Source organism: Pinus tabuliformis, chromosome 4_2, assembly GCF_031772625.1.
Source record: "Pinus tabuliformis cultivar Carrire ecotype Pingquan chromosome 4_2, CPIR1, whole genome shotgun sequence".
Taxonomy (NCBI): domain Eukaryota; kingdom Viridiplantae; phylum Streptophyta; class Pinopsida; order Pinales; family Pinaceae; genus Pinus; species Pinus tabuliformis.
This window is the reverse complement of record NC_142304.1, coordinates 159,567,447-159,592,572: the sequence shown is the minus strand read 5'-3', so window position 1 is coordinate 159,592,572 and position 25,126 is coordinate 159,567,447. Positions and strand designations below refer to the sequence as shown.

Below are 25,126 nucleotides of genomic sequence, written 5' to 3'. Positions count from 1 at the left end.
GTAAAATGGGATTTAACAAATCATGCTATGACTGTAATCTGATCCATGATATAAGTTACTACAAGGATTGTATACTCCAACGTTCTTACAATTAGTTATTTTCTGTTACCATGGTAACATCTAGACCGATATTGATCACTTGAAAGTTGAGACCATGTGATTAATCTGAAGCACTAAATATAGTACATGAAACAATGAAATATTTTATGTAACCTGGCTATAAATAAGACAAATCCATGTTTTTTATATGCTTCTGTTGTTATTGTGTTGCTTGCACTGTGTACCCTCACATTTTTACTGAGATGGGTACATTCTTCTGATGACAATGGTGTTGTTAGTGACAGAATTTCAAGGATCATCGAACAAAGGACAACAGGTTAGTGGATTCTTTCAAGGGAAATCATGATGCACACTGCCCAAACAAATGTTACTGCAAAGTGTTCAAGTTTGTAAGGCCATTTAAAACTTAAAAGACATTACTAATGCTAAGGAAGAATTGGTTAGTCAACATAAAAATGGCAAGGAACGAACAATGGACTAGGTTGAGGAAAAGGATTTATGATATTATTTAAGAACTGCTAATTGTACAAATTTCGAAAACGCATTAATAAATCAAATGGAAGTGCTACTGGAAGTGGTAATCAATAGGGAATATAGGTTCACTTGGTTATAATGAAAACTAGTGTTACTTACAAGGACCCAAAATTGAAGGTACTCGATATGTGGGAGATTCCCAAAGGAAAAGGATTTTGATATGACACTATTTCAGCAATATTAGTTGTGCCAAGACTCAATAATCTTTCCCGAGAGAGGTAGTAATAGTGAGGCATTCTCAGCACAATTTTGAAAAATCTGCTGTATATCAGAAAGTTGATAGCATATAGTATGAAGACTTCGCTGAGTAATCTGAGTCATGACACTTGAAAAGTTTTCTTTGAGATGTCAGAACGAAATTAGATGAACCAATGCTGAAGGTTGGTCAGTTTCCAGAATAACTGGTAATGAAACCATATCTGAAACTCAGAAAGATTTCACACAGATTTTTATGATAATAGATTTAAATTTTAATATGATAAACATAATAACGAGTGTGTGAGAGGATATATCAATCGATGTAATAAATTAAACTTAAACTGAATGCAACGACCTTTATATTTAAGATGTTAGAACTATCTGGTAGTTAAAACTGGTTATGGTTAGTTATGGATAAAATATGCTAAGTACGTAACAGTCACTTGATCCCAAATCTCATCTAAATAGAGTTGTGAAGAGGCACCCTTGGAGACTGCCCATGAGCAACCTGAATTCCTTTATTAACCCTCTGTAAGTGAAAATTTGTTGCAATTGTGTTGCCTGCACTATATATCCTCGTTACCTGTGTATGTATTGGGTTGGGTACATCTGTATGACAACATAATGAAAACTAAAAGACAGCAAGGAACTGAATCAAGATGTACATTCCACACAACCTTCTCTAGTACACATAGGAAAGCTAGTTTAACAGATATTGCAAAAGGAGAGGTTGTACTTCTCCCCTCCAAGAGGACACAAATTTATTTTACACAACGATAGACTGTAATTGTTATAAGACATTTTTCAATCATCCTAGGAGGAACATATTGTGATCTACCTTCTAATGTAACCCTGGGCTGAAAATCTACTTGCAAAAAATATTTTTGTTACAATTTTGTATGAAAAAGCTAAGGTCATCTCCAATGGTACAAGCTCTCTTAGATCACCACATTGAAAAAGGATTGGTTGACCTGCTACAATTTTTTTCAGTGAGTTCCAGTGTTTAGCCCCAGCTAAAAATACAAATGGTCATTTATCCCTCTATGAAAATTGGAGATTCACATTGAATTACACCATCCAAATCACTGAAGGTCCAACAATGCCTCCCATACATATATGAAGTTACTTGTGGCATTCACAATGTAACATTAGCATCAATGCCGGTAGGTCCTGACTACTTGTTCAATGTGTCGCCTACAGAGGGGGCAATCTGATACATGTGATGAGCATGATGTACAGCAGCACATATGACCACACCTGTTGCACCAAGAGCACACCCACTCATGAGATTAAAATGAAGCTAAGCAATCACCAAGTTACACAAGCCTGAAAAGTTAAAACAGTTGTGAACCAACAAGAGGCTCACGGTAGAGGCAGAAGGATAAAACATACGGAACAAAGACTGCATTATATTCTTGCTCCAAACATATTACACACAGACTGTCCCTTTTCACACCATGATCATGTTGGCTCCCTGCAGCATTCCGGTCCCCTGGAAAATTCAAATTAACTGAATTATTTGTAGCAAAAATATTATTCCTTTTTGGACATTATATGTAGGATAATTCTAGCACAAGTTTGAAGCAGCTGCAACAACATTCTGGAGTTTACCTTCACGAGCCTTCCACTGCATCCGGTGAGCTGCAGCTTCCATTATCCTGCTAGAAAGAAATTTAGTGATCGTTATTGTTATAATTGGGTTGACATCAAACAAATAGGTATTTTTAATCCTTTCATTCACACCACAATTTCCCAAGTTAATATAAGTACTTTACCTTCTTCTCCTTTCCATAATGTGCCTGATGGCATGTGTTGTCATTAAATACACACCAAAAATTGTGAAACCCAGAGATGCAAACTTGTACCACCTGATGAACAAATTTCTCCGACAGTACAATATAATAATATATGGAACAAAAAAAATTAAATTCATGGAAAAAATGGGTCCTGTAATGCAAAATTCTCAAAGGAACTAACTACCTTGCCCATTTGCCAAGATTTGCAATAAGTTGGTCAATACTCTTTGGGGAGACATAAAATGGACCTTTGCGAGGCTTCTGAATTCGAATTGTCCCTATATCATCTTTCATGGCCTACATAAAAGTACAGCATAGAGAAAATCATGTTATTTATTTCAACATATACTTTTTCTAGAACAACCACTAATTTCTTCCACATTATCATTGTACTCAAATTTTTCTTTACTAGATGAAAGAAGACTTCTGTTAGCATACAGTCATAGAGGATCAGAAAGAAACAAAAATTACTAAAATAATTTGTATGCCCCTATTCAACAACAACATTTTTTGTCTGTTCAGTTCTCTTAAGTTTTTAATTTAGTAAAGAATTAGGATCAAGCATCCTCAAATAAAAGGTGTTCGAGGATCTCAATACAAGCATAGAGAGCTTAAAGTACCAAATTGATCTAAGTGAAGAGAATTTGATAGAGGCAATGGTTTTGAAATCAGGAGAAACCATCTCAAGGTCCTACAAACACTAGCCAAGTTCAAAAGCGCAGGGTATGGACCAACTCAGCCATAATCTCAATGCAACTTTGGTGTTTAGACATAGAAAGATATTTCTGGTCTTAGCAACAGAGGCACAACATATATTCTCTGGTTTACTTCATGGCATGATCGCATAACCCTCTAGAAACAAAATGACTAAAACGAACATCCATAGAGTTGACTTTAACTCATGTGTAACTACAGAGTAAGTCAAAACATTGAGATGAAGTATCATAATATGCTGTGCCACATAAGTTTGAAATAATTTTCAACCCTTGCCACTGTCTTTGGATGGTCATCGGGATCTCCAACATAGTAAAACTGCCAAGTGCACCATTTCAAGAAAAACCATAGAATCTCAAGAGTGCTTTTCAACCTTAAAGGGATACATATATAAACAATCATAAAATTTAATATAATGATTTAAATAAATGCCAAGTATCAAGCACAACATTAAATCATGCTACCTCTCCGACAACAGTCAGAGCAGCGCCTGTGGGAAGCACTCTCTCTACTCGCTTCACTCCAAGCATCTGTTGTAATAACAATCCAGTCAAACGCAATGAGTGATCTTCAATATTTCTTGCCAAAATGACAGACTGTTAACAAAGCATAAGTGTGAAACACAGACCTTAAGGCCTTGCAAATAGTCTAGTGCATCACGTACAAGTGACTGGCCAGATTCTTCAAAAACTTCACTTGCAACAGTTAATTCTAAGCCCCTTGCCCCACGAGCACCAACAACATATACACAGCCTGTTCCATCCTCCTGAAAATAAATAGCCATCTGAGATACAGAACATAAAAACATCTGACCTGCAGCAATATAGCTATATAAGGATTCGTAATGCAATTCCCACAAGAATGTTCTGAAACACTGGGCCCAAATATTTGTATTCTGATACGCTTGAAAACGTTGATTGTTACATGCATCAAATTTGGTAGGATGAAGATGGCAACAATTACCAGATACCATGGGACCTCTTTACTTATTGAAAGCATCAGGGCAGAATCTTGAATCCATGAACCCGCATCATTATGCTTTAAAAAATGTTGCTCAGCCTAGAATATTATGAAAGCACAACACTTTACTTCATCCAACATAAAACAGAAAGCATGTTATATGGTAACAGCATCTGAAACTTCCAATAAACAAAGCCATCAAAAGGTTAAAAAGTATAAGTACCGTCTCCTCCAAAATAACACCTCTGAGACTGCTGTGTTGGCAAATAATTGGTGTTTCAGACCCCACTCGTCCAGCAACCGAAACAACCAAAGGCAAGGCTTTACATACTTTTTCCAGAAGTAAAGCTGTAGTACAAGGTAATCTCAGAGAATCAGAGGTACTCTTCTAGAATACTAGCTTCTGAAAGAAAGCATGAAACAATGATTATTGAAGTCAACAAAAGTGAAAACCAATATATGATAATCATATATCATGTAACAAATATTCCTTTTAGTTTGCCTGAACAGTATCCATCCAAAACATCAGTGATTTATTTTCCACATAACTAACATGCAACAGCCGCTTTCAAAATCCATTTTTGTTTACAAATCGTGCCAGGGACCAATGGTGGAAGCAATGTTAGGAGGATCTCTTTCAGTGAAGCTGGATAATGTCCAGAAGCATTCACCCTTGAACAATGACATTGTTGGGCTGGGGTGATGACCGCAAGCCCTTGCTGAATACCATTCTCCCATCCTGATGCAGATTTGAGACCTTGTGGTCAAAAGGGGGCTACTATTTGCAGTGAGAGTAGTTCTCTGTCCTTCAAATATGTTCTGCAAAGGATGGTTGTTAATCTAGCCCTCAAGTGTTCTAAGTATTCTAGTAGAGGTTCATTGTCTCCCTGCTTTCTGTTAGTTTTTCAGGTTACTCCAAAAATGTTTGGGTTGCTCCATGGGATTTGGAGTACATGGTGTATGTTCAGCCCCTCAATGGTTCAAGATGGGTTGACGCATGGGAAATGGTCCATAAGGGATTTGCACAGTAGCGATAGCTTGCTTAGTGATTGCTTGACCTTAGAAGGGTGCCGGCTTGGTATTCTTCCCTTAGGCATTGGAGTTCTCTTAACAGTTTGGTGGACGCCCTTCATGATGGCCATGTAGACAATTCACTTGGAGAACGTGCTCTACTAGGGGAGACTTCTGTTGAGAAATCTAGGGCATAGAGATTAAGTGATTTCTCTTCTATTAGTAACTGCTTGTGAGTGTTTTTTACTTCTTTAGATTAGGATCTTCTTTTACTTAGGTTATTAGTGTTCTTCTTCATCAAACAGCTACCAATGCATAAACCATAAAGAGACAAGAGACACAGAATATAGGCTATCAGCCAGGGCCAAAACCTCTCACTCTTTGAGAGGAAAACCCGAACAAATTCTTCTTATAGAGATTCCAATTGACGAATACCAAGACCAAGACCCTTGACCTATCTGCCACTCCAAGACCAAGACACAAGATCCTTAGTCAACGATAGTCAACCTTCTGCTCCTTCCTCCTTCTTGACTTCTTCAACCTTGGCTTTCTTCTGCTTTAGACGTCCGTTTCCCTAGGAGAACTGCACTTCTCCTTGGCTTCCACTGCTGCAACAGACTTCTCCTCTCCTCGGCCTTCACTGCTATAATAGACTTCTCCTCTCTTCGGCCTTCACTGCTGCAATAGACTTCTCCTCTCCTCGGCCTTCACTTCTGCAATAGACTTATTTTCGTCCTTTACTGCTGTAACAGACTTCTAGCACATATAGGGATTTTCTGCCCTTAAAACAGTCCCATAAAGTACCCTAAGAACCTCGCTCTTCTTCTTCTTTACTTCGCAGGTTGGGAGGCTTCCCCTTTACCCTTTTCGCACTTCTATTTCAGATCACTGTTCCACCAAAATTATGTCTTAGAAGTGATGCCAAGCAGCCCTATTTATAGTTGTTTCCTCCTTAAATAAGCTGACATGAAGAGGGTGAGCCGACATGTCTGTTTGGAGGAGATAATTAATTCCACTTTGAAGCCGACTTGAGGTTAATGCTCATGCTTGGTCTTGGAGGGCTACTTGACATTTTCATTGACTCATACACAAATATAACATGTCCAAGAAGGGTCGTTCATACATGACATAGACTCAAATTGACTTGTATGACTAGATGACAAATCCTAAAGGCTCACAATGGGAGCCATCACTAAAAATAAAATTCCTTGCTCATGAAACCCATGAGACAAGCATTAATAATAATTTTATTCTTCCTCTTTTCATCAATTACATAAAATCATATTTCCACACATCATTATAAAAACCGAACCTAGTTACATTTTTCAACACTCCCTCTTAACTAGGGAGGCATTAATAATGGTACTCGGTCATTCTCAATCTGAAGAATTTCTCATAAGAAGAATCGGATTGGTAACCCATCTGTTTAGCATCATATCAACCAGCATTGTCACATAGCAAGGCCTTGACTAACCGCTCTATCTCTCCACAAGATCTGAGCACAATGCGAGTGAGACCAATGATGTATAGACACCCTCATCATTGTCTCTCTTGGAACATACCCCACCAAGGTTCTCAGGGTGTGTTCCACCAAGACTATTCTTATCTTGGATTCCCAATCCTCAAAGAATATCGGTCCTCAACAACTACTCTCTTAGATGCCCTAATACATCCTCAAAGAGCATCAAATGCCAGATGTTTACCCAATCCTCCATTCTATCTTCCCAAGTGAAGACAAGAATGATGTGTATGTCTCTTCCTCTTACTTAGGGAGGAGTTAGGACATATCTATTCCAATAAAGGAATGTACTCATTCCTACGGAAGGAATGTAACTAAGCTCCCTCTTGGCTTAGGGATTTCCAAGTTTCTTCCAAGTAAGAAACTTGTTTCCAGGCTCCCTATTAACTAGGGACCTACAACAACTCCTCGGGTGGAGATGATGGGACAACCAGCTGCTTGAAGAACTCATCCTCACGATGTCATTAGCTTTTTTTTGTTATTTAGGAGTCTTTATGTTTGGGACTTCTACATAGGGCACCGACCATCCATCACTTTCATCCATGAGTTAGCCATGTCATCATCGGAAAGTGATCCATCAGTGCATATCTGGCCTTCCTTCATGCCATGTTGCTTTCTTCATGCCATGTTTACTACTACATGTGCATCGGTAGTGGAAGACATCCATAGATCTTCCCTCGGCAGCCCTACATAAACCCATCCAGATATTTGTTCAAAAATAAAGGAATGAACATTAAAATCAACATTACCTTTGTGATGGTCTTTCATCATGACATCTTCTAGTTTGCATCAGCATCCTGCATACATATCGACACATCTCCCAAAGATATATATTGTCAAGGGTCTCTTTCTTTTTCAGACTCCATCAGAGTCTTCATATCTTTCATGGAGATATCCTAGTCAAATCTTCTTGGTCTTTCGGATGTTGATTGCCTTTACCATGGTTGCATATTCCACGATCTCTTCCTTCCTTTCTTCACACATTTCATTCCCAGGAGCTTCCAATCAAAGTTCCTCAATTGTTGTCAACCACCTCATACTTCATATGAGGACATATTATGTTGATTTCATCTAGTGAATGTGTGACCCATGCATTCCTGCATTCCTTCGAGGGAGGAGATCCTTTCTTTTGATTATGCTCTCAAGATAGAGCATTGATCCATGTTACCTGCAACCATATGACATGACTTCCACAATATCAAATGTAAGCACACATACCTCATTTTTCCTTTGGGTCATCCAGACTTCCTACAACAGCTTCCTTGATTGAAAGAGCTTCAATCCCTTGATCTGCTTCACTTTTATGTCATCATACCATCATCCCATGAATTCCACAAGTTTGGAATTCTTGATGAAACACTTGCTTCCCCTCATGATCGGTGAACCTTTCAATGAAGATTCCATTAGAGAATATTGAGGATCTAAAGTATCCCCATCAGCAGATGTTTCCTTTTGACAAATGTATGATGACCCTTGAACTAGATGACCTTGCCACTTATGTTTCCAATGAGATTCCCAAGAGCTATATCCTTGACTTCCATATATTCTAACCATCTTTCATGCTTCTCTATGATGATGTCCCAAGCTCTTGCTTCCAATGCTTCTATGATGCCTTGATGCATCCCATTTAGTGAATCATGATAGCCATATCTTACAACAGAAGACTTAAGAACTTGAAAAGAACTTAGGTGGGGAAGACTATCTTAATCATAGTAGAGATCTCTTACTTCCTCTATCTTAGACTTCTTCTTTTCAGCTTCCTCCACTTCTTCGAAGATATGAGCTTCTTTTCTTCCTCTTTTGTTATTGTCCTTCTTGATCTTAGGACAGTCTCTTTTGTAGTGTCCATATTTATGGCACCCATAGCGTTGTATTTTAGCCATGCTCTTCTTCCTTTTCTGAGGAACAAACTTTCCAAATTGTCCCTTTCTTTTTGTTATTGCAGCATAAGCTTGATTTTGCTCACCTGCTCCCACATCAGATTTGGCCTTTAGTCTAGATTCTTCAATCTTGCACAGTGACCATAGATCCTAGAATGGAATAGCTTCTTTCTTCCCATAAATACTTGAAGTAAAGTTACCCCACTCCTCCAGTGGTGCATTTAATACAACTGTAGTCATTTCTCCATCAGACATGACTTCTCCCAGATCTTGTAGTTGATCCTGGATCTCAGATATCATCATAAAGTATGAGGCTAATCCATGTTCCCTTGGCATGTTCAACTTGTAGAGTTCTTACCTTAATGAGATGACTTCTTCGGCAGTGCTTACGAAGTACAACTCTAGTTGTTTGTCATAGATTTCTTTTGAAGTTTCGAGTTTAGATACATATGGGATGAGGGGATCCTTGATGGATTCTATGAGAATCCTTTGAGCCCTAACTTCCACTTTCATATTTTTGGCAAGAGCTTGAGCATATTCCTTTCTTGCTTTAGTGATAGAACCTTTGAACTGTTCCATAACCTCATTTTCAGTGAGATTCAAATTTGTCCTTTTCTTCCATGCAAGATAGCTTGAAGCCCCAACCAATTTGTTGCTTTCCTTGCAAAAAGCCATTTTGACAAATTCAGATGTGGACATAAATATACTTACTTGATACAATGCTCCTTCTTGTTGCTTCCTTGATGATGATATAGAAGATAGAAAACTTCTCCTTGATGAAGGTAGTTTTCTTCAAGAACGGTCCTTGATCCCACAGAGAGTGAGATGACACTGCCTTTTGATCTAGCTTCCTTTGGATGAATAGTCTTCAAAACAATTGTAATATCCCCAATTTTGGTTTTCAGCATTAGAGATGAGTTTGGGGAGAGGACGCAATTTCAGCACCGGGATTTAGGAGGAAAAGAGAATATTGCGGCTCTAGTTGAAAGCAGGGACCACAAGGAAGAGAAATTTGACCCAAGGAGGGAACTCGCACTCTTGGAAGAGAGAAGAAAGAGAAGGGAGTCTGAATAAGGAGAGAGAGAGAGAGAGTGGGGACCACAAGGAGAGATGGAGCCACGAATCATAAATAGAGCAAGAGTGACTCATTTTGGTCATTCATTCATTTATTCAGAAACTTGTATTTGACATCGCACGCTTGAGCGGAAGCCAAGTCTGCAAGTGTTGTTTAGCACATGAGTGTCTCCGAGTGGAGATCTCAACCCTTGCTTCAGTGGACTTTGAGTGCCTGCCCAAGGAGGGAGTTCCATCCTTTTCTGATTATTCCAGCAGTGGGAGTGCGAGTTTGTGTGGAGGAGACACTAGCAATAACGTAGGGACTGCGCATTGCTTGGAGGAGACACTCTTAGGAGTTAAGGAGTGAAGGGAGTTTGGGGCTAAACTTGAGGTGGAGTCCGAGGAAGTGTTTTAGGGTCTTTTCTAGCATTTTAGTGGAGCAGCGAATGCAACATTGGCTACAGGTTACATCTTCTGCTTGTGGAGGAGGGCTAAGCATTTGGGGTCAATTTTGGAGCGTCAAAACTAGGACAAACCCTTTCTGGGTTTTTCTGGGTTTTTGACAAGGACCTTAGAAATAATTTGGCAGAATTTTCTAGGCAGATTTGAGGGTTCAAACAGGGGTCACAATTCATCCAACAGCGAAAGGAGCTAGGGGAAATTTGGGCCGAAATTCGAAGGTCAACATTTGGCCAATTCCTTTGTGGGTTTTTGTGGGTTATTGGTGGATATGTCGGGGATAATTTCCCAGAATTTTCTGAGCAACGTAGGAGGCCCTAGCGACTATTATTTGCAGCCAGCAGAGCAGTTTTCACAGGGACAGGGCAGCGTTTGTTGGGGACAGCCATATTGCATGTTAGAGCAGCTGATTTCATCACCTAGATATTGTTAGCTTGCCTTGAGCAAGCCCAAGTGCATGCTCCTGATTTTATCTTTGTGCTCGGCAATTATATTAATAAAATGGCTCAGCACAGCGCAGATTATGAAGATTTTTTGTTGTTTGATGTGCTGTAAACTTTTGTATATGTTTTTACTATGTTTGCTTTGTTTATCATTGTAAATTTCCATTAGGAATATTACAGTGGTATCATAGCATAATCTTGGCTCAACCTGTGGGAAACCCTTTGTTCTATGACAAGACCAAAATAAAAAGCTAAGAAATCATGGGATCCAAAGAAAGGTTAGAATCAAACAACATGGCGGTAACCTTGAATGAGGTGATTAGGATGCAACAAATGATGATTGATGTGGGGGAGAAGTTGATTCATTCCACAATTGGGAATCTGAACATGATTGCAACTGATGTGGAGTTATTGGGAGCAAACTGGGGGGCATACCAATCATTGGGTCGTGGAATTCAGGTGTCCCTCTCTTTTTGGGAGTTTTGTGTATTAAGAGGCATGCAGAAACCAATGGAGATTCAGTGGAATTTTGCAGGGATGATGAGGAGGATTCAAGATGAGAGTGTAGTTCAAGGAGCCATGGTTGGCAAGGAGACAGTTGAGCACACATCCGTTGATGAGGTATCCATTGATGAGGCATCTCGAAGCTTTAGAACGGCAACCACCTACAGCAGATTGATGAGCATGTCTTGCATGTTGGGTTGTCTATGGAGGAGCAGTTGGAGGCTCATGTCGATTCCATGATGGAGGAGGATGTGCAGCCATCCTTTGGGCTAACCATTGATGAGGGGAAGCATATAGGCCACACATTGGGGTTCTAGCACAGTTCACTTCAAAGGCGCACTGACAGGATCTACAACGTTAGTAGCCCACCCCTACACATTGGATTGACAGAGGTAGAGTTGTCTAGACATACCAGAGGGGATGACTAGGTTAGCAGCACTATTGGGGCACCTTTTCCCATTAGAGAGAGGGAGACAGAGCTACCTAGTCAAATCTCATGTGTGGACCTGAATAGCAAGATGAGACAATCAGAGTTGCACAAGGTGCAACATTTGCATGTCGGGGTTGTTTTGTGTGCGAGAGTTTGTGCATTCAATCCCTCTCTTAGGGTTGGATGGTGAGAGATTCTGAGTTGGTACCCTGTGGATTAGGCTATGGAGATGGTGGTTGACCCAAGTGTAGCTCCACAGGGGCTTCCAGGCACAGGGGATACTAGTAGCATAGACTGGCATTGGGTTTTGAGTGCGACTACCTATCATTTCCCAAGTATGTCAGTTAAATACGACCTGGATGGTACAGTTGACCTAGCAGTTGAGTGTGCACATTCGCTAGGGGAGTCTCGGTCAGCACCAGTGGCCAACCAGTTTATGGACAGACTCCTTTGGTTGTCTTGGTATGACGTCTATACACAAGATCACGAGGTGATCAGCATACTCTAGCAGGAGTTTGTCAAAGGAGGTGGCATTGGCAAGCCACCGGACGGTGCCTTGTATGGAGCTGGGGACTCTTCACTTTTGTGTGGGGCACAGAGGACGCAAAGGAGCAACGTAGTGGTAGCATCATTGCTGACACATAGGGAGATTCACTTCTCGGATCCCTCAGGGGGGATTTGGAGTGAAGATCCATTCATCGGCGGGTATAGTGATGCGATGGTGGAGGTGATGATACCAATCAGGTGTGGGCCGATACATAGAGACACAGCTCTAGGCCATCACATCCAGGGATGTGTGCAAGCATCTAGTATTAAGCAGTGGACTACAGGTGGACATTGAGATGCATGGTGGTGTATCGTAGTGTGTTGGATCGCGTTGTGGAGTAGGAATGCCTTACATCACATTGGGTGCACGCGGTGAGTGATTGGTGCCTTGACACAGACAGGATGCAGGGCGGTACAAGATGGTATAGCCTTAGTTGGGGGTATACAATGGCGTACAGGGATAGGTTGCAGCTTACAATGGCATGACGAAGAGTACAGCGATACTTGGTGGTATGCGGTAACACATTATGCACGGACTCTTGAAGCATTGCCCCCAAGGAGACTTATGGGTTGGGGCATTGGGTGTACCATTAAATGCAACTCACCTAGGATCGATGAGGGCATTGTTGAGCATCTAGGGACATCGTGTTTAGCGGAGACAGGGCTTCGAGGGAGTCATCAGCAGATCTAAGGCGAAGAGAGTGTCATCCATAAGATCACTCTTGAGCATTCCCGCAGACTTTTGATCATACCATTTGGGACATACCCACCCATCATCCTCCAGTTTTGCTTACAGTCACAGAGTGTTTGGTTGTTTCCCCTTGACACTCTCCATTCATACAGCAGGGCATCAGAGGCTCACCCTAGACAGTTGGATGAGACAGTGCGTGTCAAGAACCGGGAGGAGACTCTCCAATTGAGACCCTTGCTAGGTGCACGAGTTGTCAGATACAGGCTTCGGGATGGCGTGGTTGATAGCTAAGGTAGCATATGTTCTACCCCTGAGCTCGCACTTGAAGGACGGTGGATGGTAGACTTCGTCTTCAGGAGGGTATCCAGACTCCGAACAATGTCCGGGTGTATCATCAGGGGTTGGGATAGCAAATTTCTCTGCATGGTCTGGCAGGAGCAGGGCAGATTTGCATGTGTGGGACATACTCTTGATACTTGGGGTCCACCCAAGGGATACATACAGGGGTCAGAGATGAGGGCTAGATGGGTTCTAGCTGATAGCAGCATTACACAGCGACACCCTGTGAGGAGAGGAAGTTATGAGCTCCCCGTATGTTTGGGGGATCCAGGGACTCGGTTGACGAGTGGATCACTCCCCTTTGTGATGAGCAAGGTCATGGCAAAGGGTTATCCAGTCCACTTTGGGTTTGACACATGGGGGATCACTGAGACCTCCACGGCATGGTGAGGCAGACTTATCTTGTTATGGCTCAAGGTCGAGATTGGCAGTGGAGCAGTAGATATTGGCATCATAGGGATGCCCGAGCAGGATGAGCTTAGCTCTCACAGATCTTTCGCCACTAGGCCTCATGAGAGGAGGATAAAGTCTGCACACAGTGGGGAGTATGTCATAATCAAAGTAGCGCAACTTCAGCATGGTGGCACCACTCTGAGATTAGCAAGGGACTTGATCATCACCGCTCTTCACAACTTAGTAACCTTTAGGGATGAGCTAACTACTATAGGGGGAGATCATGCAGATCTTCCATTGGGCTTTAGCGAGTCACCAAAGGCGTGGGGGGCATCATTAGCATGGCAAGAGGGCCAGCAAGATGATATCAGGAGAAGTTCACCTGAGTGACACGCTATCTCTGTAGGGATTGGGTGGTATCTTCGAGAGTATACTCCTGGAGTGCATTGGATAGCCTACGTGGTAGGACAGCTTCACAAGGAGTTAGGCATGGTGCCACATTATCATGATCCCCTACTCATTAATGGTATACAGGGGACTTATGGTACTTATACCGGGCAGGATAATGAGTGGAGTGAGGGGAGATTCTAGTGGGACAGGATAGATTGGGATCCTGGTATTGAGGGATTCTTTCATGTCAAGATAGTGCAGAAACCTGGGATGACTCAGTGGCACGTTTGGGACCCCAGTATTACTGATGGTAATAGGGGTTATGAAGAGACAAAGGAGGCGTTGGTTCAGGCATTGCTTGAGGACAAGCAATTTTTGGCGAGGAGGGCTATAATATCCCCAATTTTGATTTTCAGCATTAGAGACGAGTTTGGGGAGAGGACGCAATTCTGGCACCGGGATTTAAGAGGAAAAGAGAATATTGCAGCTCTAGTGGAAAGCAAGGACCACAAGGAAGCAAAATTCGACCTGAGGAGGAAGCTCACACTCTTGGAAGAGAGAGGAAAGAGAAGGGAGTGTGAATTAGGAGAGAGAGAGTGGGGACCACAAGGAGAGAAGGAGCCACGAATTATAAATAGAGCAAGAGGCACTCTTTTTTTCATTCATTCATCTATTCAGGAACTTGTCTTTGACATTGTACACTTGAACGGGAGCCAAGTCTGCAAGTGTTGTTTAGCACACGAGTGTCTCCAAGCAGTGATCTCAACCCTTGCTTTGGTGGACTTCGAGTGCCAACCAAGGAGGGAGTTCCATCATTTTCTGATTGTTCCAGCAGTGGGAGTGAGAGTTTGTGTGGAGGAGACACTAGCAGCAGCACAGGGACTACGCAGTGCTTGGAGGAGACACTCTTGGGAGTTGAGGAGTGAAGGGATTTTGGGCCTAAAACTTGAGGTGGAGTCCGAGGAAGTGTTTTAGGGCCTTTTCCAGCATTTTGACGGAGCAGCAAACGCGGCATTGGCTACAAGTTACATCCGCTACTTGTGGAGGAGGGCCAAGCATTTGGGATCAATTTTGGAGCGTCAAAACTAGGACATAGCCTTTTTGGGTTTTTCTAGGTTTTTGACAAGGACCTCAGCAATAATTTGCAGAACTTTCTGGGCAAATTTAAGGGGTCAAATAGGGGTCCCAATTCAGCCAGCAGCTAAAGGAGCTAGGGGAAATTTGGGCCGAAATTTTGAGGTCAACATTTGGCCAATTCCTTCATGGGTTTTTGTGGGTTAACAGTGGACAGGTTGGGGTTAATTTCCCAAAATTTTCTGAGCACGGGAGGAGGCCCTAGCGACTATTATTTGCAGCGAGCAGTGTAGTTTAACTTTTCACTAGGACAGTGTAGAGTTTGTTGGGGACAGCCATATTGCATGTTAGAGCAGCTAATTTCATCACCTAGATATTGTTAGCTTGCCTTGAGCAAGCCCAGGTGCATACTTCGTGATTTTATCTTAGTACTCAGCAATTATATTAATAAAATGGCTCAGCACAATGCAGATTATGAAGATGTTTGGTTGTTTGATGTGCTGTAAATTTTTGTATATGTTTTTACTATGTTTGCTTTGTTTATCATTGTAAATTTCCATTAGGAATATTACACAATTTAACTTGAATAGATGTAGTGTTTTGGCCTTCTCCCCCTTGACGATGATCCCAATATTTCTTTGTAAACTTCTTTGATCTAGGGTTATGATGCTTCTATTGACTTCAAGATGATCTTCACTTTGATGCCTTCCTTGAGATTTGATCTTTGAGTGTCCCTTGATAAGATGCCCTTCGTTGACTTAGTCACCTTTGCTCTGATACCATGTTGAGAAATCTAGGGCATAGAGATTAAGTGATTTCTCTTCTATTAGTAACTGCTTGAGTGCTTTTTACTTCTTTAGATTAGGATCTTCTTTTACTTAGGTTATTAGCATTCTTCTTCATCAAACAACTACCAATGCATAAACCATAAAGAGACAAGAGACACAGAATATAGACTATTAGCCAGGGTCAAAACCTCCCACTCTTTGAGAGGAAAACCTGAACAAATTCTTGTTATAGAGATTCCAATTGACAAATACCAAGACCAATATCCTTGATCTATCTACCACTCCAAGACCAAGACACAAGATCCTTAGTCAACGATAGTCAACCTTCTGCTCCTCTGTCCTTCTTGACTTCTTCTTCAACCTTGGCTTTCTTTTGCTTTAGACCTTCGACCTTCTTCCACTTCGACTCATTAGGAGGACTACACTTCTCCTTGTCTTCCACTGCTGCAACAGACTTCTCCTGTCCTCGACCTTCACTGTTGCAATAGACTCTCCTCTCTTCGGCCTTCACTGCTACAATAGACTTCTCCTCTCCTCGCCCTTCACTGCTGTAATAGACTTATTTCTGTCCTTTACTGTTGTAACAGACTTCTAGCACATATAGGGATTTTTTGCCCTTAAAACCGTCCCATAAAGTACCTAAGAACCTCGCTCTTCTTCTTCTTTACTTCGTAGGTTGGCAGGCTTCTCCTTTTACCCTTTTCGCATTTCTATTTCAAATCACTATTTGTTGGGCATGGGATCCCTCGCAGCATGTTTTGGGGCTCAAAGCCCAGGTTTTGGTCAATTGTATTGTAAGACTCCACGAATTGCGGGCACGGAGCGTGAAGTCTAGGAGGAGTCATAGGGTTGTTCACCCTAGAATATTGTAATTTAATGTAAACTTGTGTCGGCCTACACATGGTCCGCGAACCATGGGATTGTATAAATAGAGCGAGGCTCTAGGTTGTAAAGAAGAAAATGAGGAATAGAATAGCGTAGGCATGGTTCAAGGTTAAGAGTGAAATCTGAAGTGTACTGGGTCATAGTAGTAGGAAGAGGCTCTGCAGCTGAGTGCGCAGAGGCCTAGTAGAGTCTGCAGCTGAGTGCGCGGACCCCTGCAGCTGAGTGTGCAAGGCGGAGTTGGGTCTGTACTTGGGATTGAAAGTTAATAAAAAGAAGTTTACTCTATGCATCTGTTCTTGAATCTGTATCTTGATGTTATGCATTACTTTTACTTTGTTTAATTACTGTGCGCACTAGATAAATACTTGTATGAATGCTTTTATATGAAAATAATCTAAGTAATTAGCTAACAGAGCCTAATTAAGGAAGACTTGGGTAAATAACACGGTTCGCGTTGCGGCTAGAACTGCGCAAAGACAGTATCGCAGGGCTCGGGGTGCCCACCAGTGCGCGTAGCGCAAGAAGTGCGAAGGTCAGACATCCCCAGGGTGCGAAAACCTGGTTCTAGCACCCTCCCATACTACTTCGGGTGAGACCTCAGTCCGCGCTCCGCGGACTGTTGCCAAAAGGGCTAGTAGTACCGGGATTTGCTTGGCTAAATCACTTCTGAATCTGGGTCAGGCCCCACTAAGCCAACAAATAGTTCCATTGCTGGGACCGAGATCTGCATAAGGGATGTATAATATCATGCCACTGGAACCCAACAAAGAAGGAAATTGAAGAGTGGTGGGACAAGAAGATTAACAAGTTCACGACACAGGAAAACAGAACTCCGCAAGTATCCAAACAAAAGTGGTTGGAGCGCTACATGTATACAGAAATCCACGAGATTTTCTTTGCATCCTTTCCTTCTAAGCTGTATGAGTGGATCGTGAAGTTAGCTGACAACCAGGGAAGGTGTAGGCTCGACAAACCAATAGCGTGGACTCCAGAATTAGTGCGCAGACTAGAAGCATCAGAAGATAAGATCACGCGGGCTATGGACCATTGGCTTGACCAGATAATAGGGGGATTTATCACTGAATTTGCAGTAGACACGACAGTGAGCTACAGCAAGGCAGAACGACGCTTTCTCAAATGACCGCGAGGTAAGTATATTAAATCTTTGAATACTTGGATTAAGATGCTACTGTGTGAAAAAAGGGTCATGCGAATATATTAATGTTTGGGACTACGCAGAGAGGAAAGATCTAAAAAAGTAGCGAAGAATTAGAAAACGGTTCCTTAAGTTCACCCTCGCGAGAGAGCGAGGAAGAGCTCACGAAGGTCTCTTTGAGAAGCCTGGTCAATTTGATAAGGCAGCGCATTCCGTGGTTACCACTTCCACCCACACCACCACCCGCTTCACCTCCCTCACCTCCATCGCCACCCATTCCACCTCCACCACCTCCACAATTCAGTATGGCGAGCGCGATCAAACTACCAATATTCAGAGGAGTAGGGAATGAAGAACCAGACCAATTTTGGTTCGTGGTAAGAGCAGTATGGGAAGCACAAGGTGTCACAGACAACAATATTAAGAAGGCTACATTGGTGAGCGCACTGCAAGATCGCGCATTAACATGGTATATCAAGCACTCCAACGACCACCCAATGCAAGGATAGCAGAGATCCAGAACGCGCTGAACAGGGAATTTAGCAGGCCAAAGTCAGAAACACAATCAATCATCGGGTTTAAAGAGATCGCGATGCTCCTGGGTGAGACCCCCTGGGATCTGGATCAACGGCTGAAGAGTACGATCCGCGAAGCCAATATGACATTAACAGATGGACAACATCGCGCATGGTTTGTAGCATCTCTGACACCACACTTAAGGACGACACTGTTGCAGTAGAAACTTTCTACCCATGCCGAAGTGTTGGAAATGGCAATGAGATTACATGAGACCCTGATACAAGACCCTGGGTTGGGAGTTCAACAAATCCATGCGCAACTACAGAATCTGTGTTTGGAAATGCAAAGTTTGAAGCAGGATAGGGCACCACGACTAGAGGCGCGCGAGGAAGTATGGTGCATAAAATGAAAGGGCCAAGGCCATGACAAGGATCACTGTCCAGTATTCGCGAACTACTTGGCAGGAGGAGGGCCAATGCCATTGAGACCGGAGGCACAAGCAGGGCCGAGTGCGGCACCCGCTTTATGGTGTGCGATCTGTCAAATAGGAGGGAAACACACAACGGATAATTGTCATTTGTTGCAGAAGTATACACAGACACCCCAGCAATTATTTTGTAATTTTTGTAGGTCAGTAGGCCACGATGAGCGCACTTGCCACAGTTACGAGCTAATGATGGATCGGACCCCTGCCTATAAGATGCAGACCGAAACGCGAGCCCTCGATCTAGATGCGGGGATGGCACGCGCGGGATTTCAGGGGTGAGGTCGAGGACGCGATGGAATGGGACCAGGAAGGGGCCACAAACAATTAATTTGTTACAATTACGGAGGACCAGGGCACTATGCCCACAATTGTACCAACCTGACGAGGATATCCTGTTCGTATTGCGCTCAGTTCGATCATGTAATGATAAACTGTCCTACGTTGATCACAAGGATGCGCGAAAAAAGGGGTATTCCAGCCTCCTTCGACTCAGAATATACAAATGATGAGTTCCGAGCCACGCGAAGACGACCCGACGGTAAACATGATGCTCAGAAGCGGTACGGCCACAGGAGAGGATACGGGGAAGCAGCCAGAGGAAAGTACGTGGGTTCGCAAGGCTCCTACAAAGGAACCCGAGTTTGACTTAGAACGCGCAAAGGAGACATTCATGGAAGCTAAGAAGAGCTTCGCGAAGGCCTCCACTTTAGGAAGTAAGGATCAACCAGAGCCAAGAATGGATCCTTCAATGCTCACTACCTTTCTAGAGACATGCATGAAACTGCTGCGCGACAAGGCAGTTAAAGGACTACAGGAGCTGATCACCAGGTGCGTGGGGTTAGGAGAACTGCGCGTAGTCCGAAAATTGGGGAAGCATGCATTGCGCACTGGAAGGGAAATGAGGTTGATTGCACAAATTGGTGAGTATGAAATGGATCAGGTAATTCTAGATCTCGGTTCGGACGCGAATGTATTACCGAAACAAACATGGGAACACATGGGCAGACCTGCGTTACAATGGTCCCCTATTCAATTACGAATGGCAAACCAACAAAAGATTTTGCCCATGGGAAGGTTGCAAGGGGTAACAATTGATATTGAAGGCGCGAGCGCGCAGGCAGATTTTGAAGTAATAGAGATTGTCGATGACAGCAATCCCTATCTCGCACTGTTAAGAATACACTAGGCCACCGATATGAACGGAGTCATTAACCTGAAGAAGCGCAAGATGATCTTCAAGAAAAAGTCATTACCCGTAGTAGTCCCACTGGACCCAGTCGAAGGAGCATGCTACACTGAACCAGTGCGCGACGATGAGAGCGACGATGATCTTGATTGTATTTACAAGATAACTGTGCGCGACCAAGATTGGGTGAATCCGACTGCAAATGGGAGGATCTCGTGGGAGTGCGAAAGCTCCTGCACTTCGGATTCAGACAAAGAAGTAGAGCAATGGCAAAATCGGTTGCACGAAGTGACAATGCTGAATTACAACATGATGGTTAGATCACTGCATTGTGTGACAACAGAGGCAAGAAAACAGACGACATATGATGGATTGACAGTGGTGGATGAATTCCTGAGCAAATTTGAAAGCCAATACCGAAACAACAGTGGTTCGATGCATTGAAGTGGGCACTGTGCGCAACACCTGCACGATGGTGGGGTACACATCAAGGAAATTTTGAGGACTGGCGCGGATGTAAAAGGATGATGCGCCTATGGTTTGGAAGCCCCCAGATTCGAACAAGGGTCAGTCAGCAAGGACGGAGCAACTTGCGCGCCCACCTGTCTCGTTGGATATAGACATGTGCTGGACAGCCCACGCAAGCACACCCCAAACTCGGAATCGAAAATCGGAACAAGACGCAGCAGTAGGAAAGGCGATGCGCACCACAAACATTCCATGTGGAAGCATACAATAAGGTATGCGGAGTTCTGAACTGGGTTCACCACGCAAGAAGAGCTGATTCGGACCTGCGCGTGCCAGCGGTTCGATGGGCCTATAGAGCCATGTGCGAAAACCTGAGCATGAAGATGATTCCGAAGCTGGGGAGCAGAGTCGAGACCATAATGTTGGAGGAAGGGAATCCTCATGCAATAGCTCCCACAGTTGGGACAGTACGCAAGGACCAGGACGAAGGAATTATGTAGCTATGCGAGGGCGAACATATGCAGATTCAGGGAGCCATTCGGCGAGGGGACCTTAAGCTTCGCGACCTCGAAGAAGATCGGGTACGCCTGAGGAAGAAAAGCATGTTAATGGACGCGGAAATCAAAAAACTGGAAACCGAAATCGCGCAAGCATGTCTCATCAATAAACTAAGAGCGACAAGGCAAGATAGGGACATCCATACTGCTGCATCAGAAGATTGTAGCCGAGAATTTGTGACTCTGCTACCATGGTTGCGACTGCACCTTACCAAACAATGCAACCAAGGGAGCACACCGCATAATGAAGAACGCACGGTGCTGACTGTCGCGAGGATAATTGAGGAGTGCCCGCGGACTGGGCTGGAAGGTGAATTGAAGTCTCGCACAGGTGGTGCAACCACCTGACTAGCCGTAGGGAGCATAGTCTCAACGCTCCAAGCAGTTGAAAGAAAGCGTGGGACTATAAAAGAGTCTGTGAGGGAACTGCGCAATAAGGAGGTTGCGCGCAGGATCAGCATGTCACAAGGGTCGCGCCCGCGCAGAGGGGGGCTGCGCTACCGCGCGGGTGGGATAGGAAGTGAACATTGGTGTCACTGTTCATGACAAGATGACCAATTTAAGACAAATAGGAGCGGGCGGCAGGCAATTAAGACACGAATTAAGAGCTAGATTTGGGATGATCTACCGCCAAGAAGGCATTAATGACTCGGAAGTGGGGCGAATGGTCGAATTCAAATTCAAAAGATGCTATAAAACCCCCAGGGCTAACCACAAGCCAACACTTGGTTGTTTGAGATTTGAGCAGTTACAAAGCATTGAGCGCCGAGCACTCTTACCACCTTTGAGTACGCGATAAAGCATATCCCGTGTAAACACAATGACTGCTACCAAACCAGGAGTGCAATTCGCCGAAGATACCACTGGTGAGCCCGCGGAGCCCCATATGGTCCATGAGGAGCCAGAGATGCGGCGATTGCGCCAGAAGTTCCAAAATCGCCACGGACGCCGCGGCCAAAGAAAGATAAGCAGACTATGGGACCAGTCCGCGTATCCCCAAGAAACCCACGATTTGGCAAATTGTCAATGGAAGAAAAAGGCAAAGTCGTCACCATTGAATCAGAGGAAGAGGAGGAAGACTTACAGGCTCTAATTGATCAAATGGAGACGCAAGACAATGAGGAGGATGTCCCACCAATGCCTTCTGCAACAAGGTTACCCACGTACGTCCCTCCATGGAAAGGGAAAGTTAGGGCGGCCAAAGACCTGGGGGCTGCGAAGAGTGCGCTCCAAACCCCGCTCCTCCCCGACGGCATTACTTTTGAAGGACCGCCCCTCGGCCGAGTGCCTACCCTGAAGTTCAAAGATTGGGACCTCGCAAACAGCGAGAAGTTCCCACAACTAATGACGGAGAGCTTGATGAAACAGAAGTTGGAGGGGCCAATGATCACGTTGGAGCCGTGAAAATGGCTACGCGATGTGGAGAAGGTCGGGTTACTTCATCTACGATGGATACCCCACTTTCACCGCGCACCCGTCACCATTTTCGTCATTAGGCAACTGTTGTGCCTGGTGCATGATGGGTATTTATGGCTGGAGGAGCCTATTCCCATCACGGCGAAACTTATTCACAGGATTTCTTGGCTTCCCTGTAAGGGAAGGGACCCCGCGGAAATAGCTGGTAAAAGCAACGATTTGGCTCCTATAGGAGCCATGAAAAATACAAGCTGCAAAAGAAGAAGCACGGCTATGCAATTGACAGTATCAAGGACAAAGGTGTGCACATAGCTACCTAGCTCCTGGCCGACAAATTAATGCGGAAATGTTGTGCCGATGAAGTACCAGAGCCTGTGGTTGCGCTAGCCAAGCAGTGCGCGGAGGGGGTCCAGTTCAACTATGCTGAGTTCCTCTATGAGAAATTTTTGATAAACTGCAAGGAGGCCCAAGAGCAAGGAAAGACTTTCCACTACGCGTGGTTGCTCTTATCCATTGTGCTAGTAGCAAGCGAACTACCGGCAAATAGCCAATTCCCGCCTATCGACCAAGACCTTCCTGAGGCCGCGAAGTACGCTTCGCTCTGGGCCACGAAGGACGCAAAGCGGATCCACGCGGTCAAGGTTTTTTGGGTGTTGATGGAGGTGAGCATCCGGATGTGGATCAATAGAAGACCACGGTTGTCTCCCACAGTGTACGCCACTCTGCAGAGCTTTGCAGAGTTTAAAGCGGACATGCACAACATTCATGTCCGGGCGCGGAAGGATCCAGCAAAGGAATGGACAAAGCTTCCATTTATTGCTACGGATGATGCCATCTTCACAGCATTGGAATCATGGCCTCCGGAGTGGCGCGCCCCAGACTTGGCAGGAATGGAGAAGGTCGCAGCCCAACAAAGGAAGAAGGACACCAAGTTGCGCATTACGCAGTTGGCCGAAAAGAGGCACCAAGAACAAGAAGTAGCCGCACAGCAAAAGACGGCCGATGCAGCAGCAGCGGCACAAACGGCAGAAACAACGACGCCCATACAAGAGGCTGAGGGGGGCCATGAAATATCCACAGGACAGGGGGCTGAGGACATCGACCTGGACGAAGAGTGCGCGGGTCCAGAAACTACCTCGCAACAGTTGAAACGGCCGCGCATCCCTGAGAAACCGATCCCCAGAAAGAAGACGAAGGCATCCAAGACGTCCATTGACCCAATCACGCTGACAAAAGGTGATCTTTTTGACATAGGCGAAACGGTTCACGATGTCACTAAGGATGCACTCCAAGAAGTGATGGTGGAGCAGAACACTGTGTTGGGGGCGCTACAAACGCAGTTACAGGGACTACAGGTGGAACCTCCTCAGATAGGAACGATGGCCCCATATACCATAGTAGGTACATCAGAGATGGAACAGATGCTGCGCGCCCGCGTGACCAACACTTTCGTGTTCCCCGAGGGCACGTTAGTGGCAGCAAACGAAGTTGACCAAGCTGCGGTGGGCAGGATTAAGGGGTTGAGCGTAAACTTGGCTGCCCTTCCGCGAGAAACCTTGTACCAGTTACAGGATGGGGTCATAGTCGAGCTCCGCGCCAGAGAAGGTTGTGCACTACAGGTATTGAGTGAACAAAAGATCAATATGGAACAACTCAGCTGGCAGCGTGATGAACTCGTTGCGCAGACTCAAGGACTGGCGCAGGCAGTGGACGATGCTTATAGAACTGTCCCAGAATTGGCTATCCCAGCAGATCTACCAGTAGGAGAGCGAATCCACAGATTGGTCAGTGGATTCAGCGAGGCAAAGGACGAAGCAACGAGGATACAGCTAGACCTCAACCTTCAGATTGTCGAACTACAATTAAAGGCGCAGTCATCCACGCCCCTGGAAGTTAGGGAACAGCGCACTGGCGCTATCCAAAAAGGGCTGGAGGAAATAGGACAGGCAGTGCAGGCCTGTACTACTATGTTGGAAGAATCCTTTGCGGTCCTCACTTCCTTATAGGAGGACCCCACCATACAGCGACTGGAAACAGAGGCACGGGAGCTTCAAGTGCAGTATGACAGTGTGCGTGGAACAGCGCAAACAATTGCCCTAACCTAGCGGCTGGCGAAGCTGCAACAAGGAAAGGCATTGAAGGAACAGGTGGATGTCGCGCGACAAAAAGAGACAGTACTTAAAATGTGCGTCCAGCCTTGGATTGATGAGGCCTTCCTCATCACTGCCAACATCGAAGGAAAGCTCGCACATATGAAAGTGATGCATGCCCTAAGATAGCGATTTGCCCCTGACAGTGGGCATTCGGCAGAAAGAGCAAAGCAGATCCAGCAGACGACAGAACAGTGTGTTGCGGACCTTCGTGCAGCACAGGCACAGTTGGAGGGGCTCCGTGCGAAGATCGCCGCACCAGCAAAGTGACTCGAGACGAGTCACAATGATTGTGTTGGGGGCCTATTGGGCATGGGATCCCCCACAGCATGTTTTGGGGCTCGAAGCCTAAGTTTTGGTCAATTGTATCATAAGACTCCGCGAATTGCGGGTGTGGAACGCGAAGTCTAGGAGGAGTCATACGACTGTTCACCCTAGAATATTGTAATTTAATGTAAAGTTGTGTCGGCCTACCCATGGTCCACGGACCATGGGATTGTATAAATAGAAAGAAGAA

General features: G+C 44.4%; 1 protein-coding gene across 1 annotated transcript in view; it reads right to left on the bottom strand.

The window, feature by feature from the left end:
• Nucleotides 1-1,484: 1,484 nt before the first annotated feature.
• The window catches only part of LOC149168679 (E3 ubiquitin-protein ligase SP1-like), a 163,349-nt gene continuing 139,707 nt past the window's right edge, over nucleotides 1,485-25,126 (bottom strand). Inside the window, exons 4-12 of the mRNA XM_089428372.1 lie at nucleotides 4,486-4,610; nucleotides 4,266-4,361; nucleotides 3,931-4,068; nucleotides 3,767-3,832; nucleotides 2,773-2,885; nucleotides 2,568-2,660; nucleotides 2,404-2,450; nucleotides 2,185-2,284; nucleotides 1,485-2,049 (exon numbers count right to left, since the gene is read on the bottom strand). Of these exons, the coding sequence (XP_089284498.1) occupies nucleotides 1,947-2,049; nucleotides 2,185-2,284; nucleotides 2,404-2,450; nucleotides 2,568-2,660; nucleotides 2,773-2,885; nucleotides 3,767-3,832; nucleotides 3,931-4,068; nucleotides 4,266-4,361; nucleotides 4,486-4,610 (881 nt within the window). The 3' untranslated portion in view covers nucleotides 1,485-1,946. The remainder of the gene's footprint in view (nucleotides 2,050-2,184; nucleotides 2,285-2,403; nucleotides 2,451-2,567; nucleotides 2,661-2,772; nucleotides 2,886-3,766; nucleotides 3,833-3,930; nucleotides 4,069-4,265; nucleotides 4,362-4,485; nucleotides 4,611-25,126) is intronic.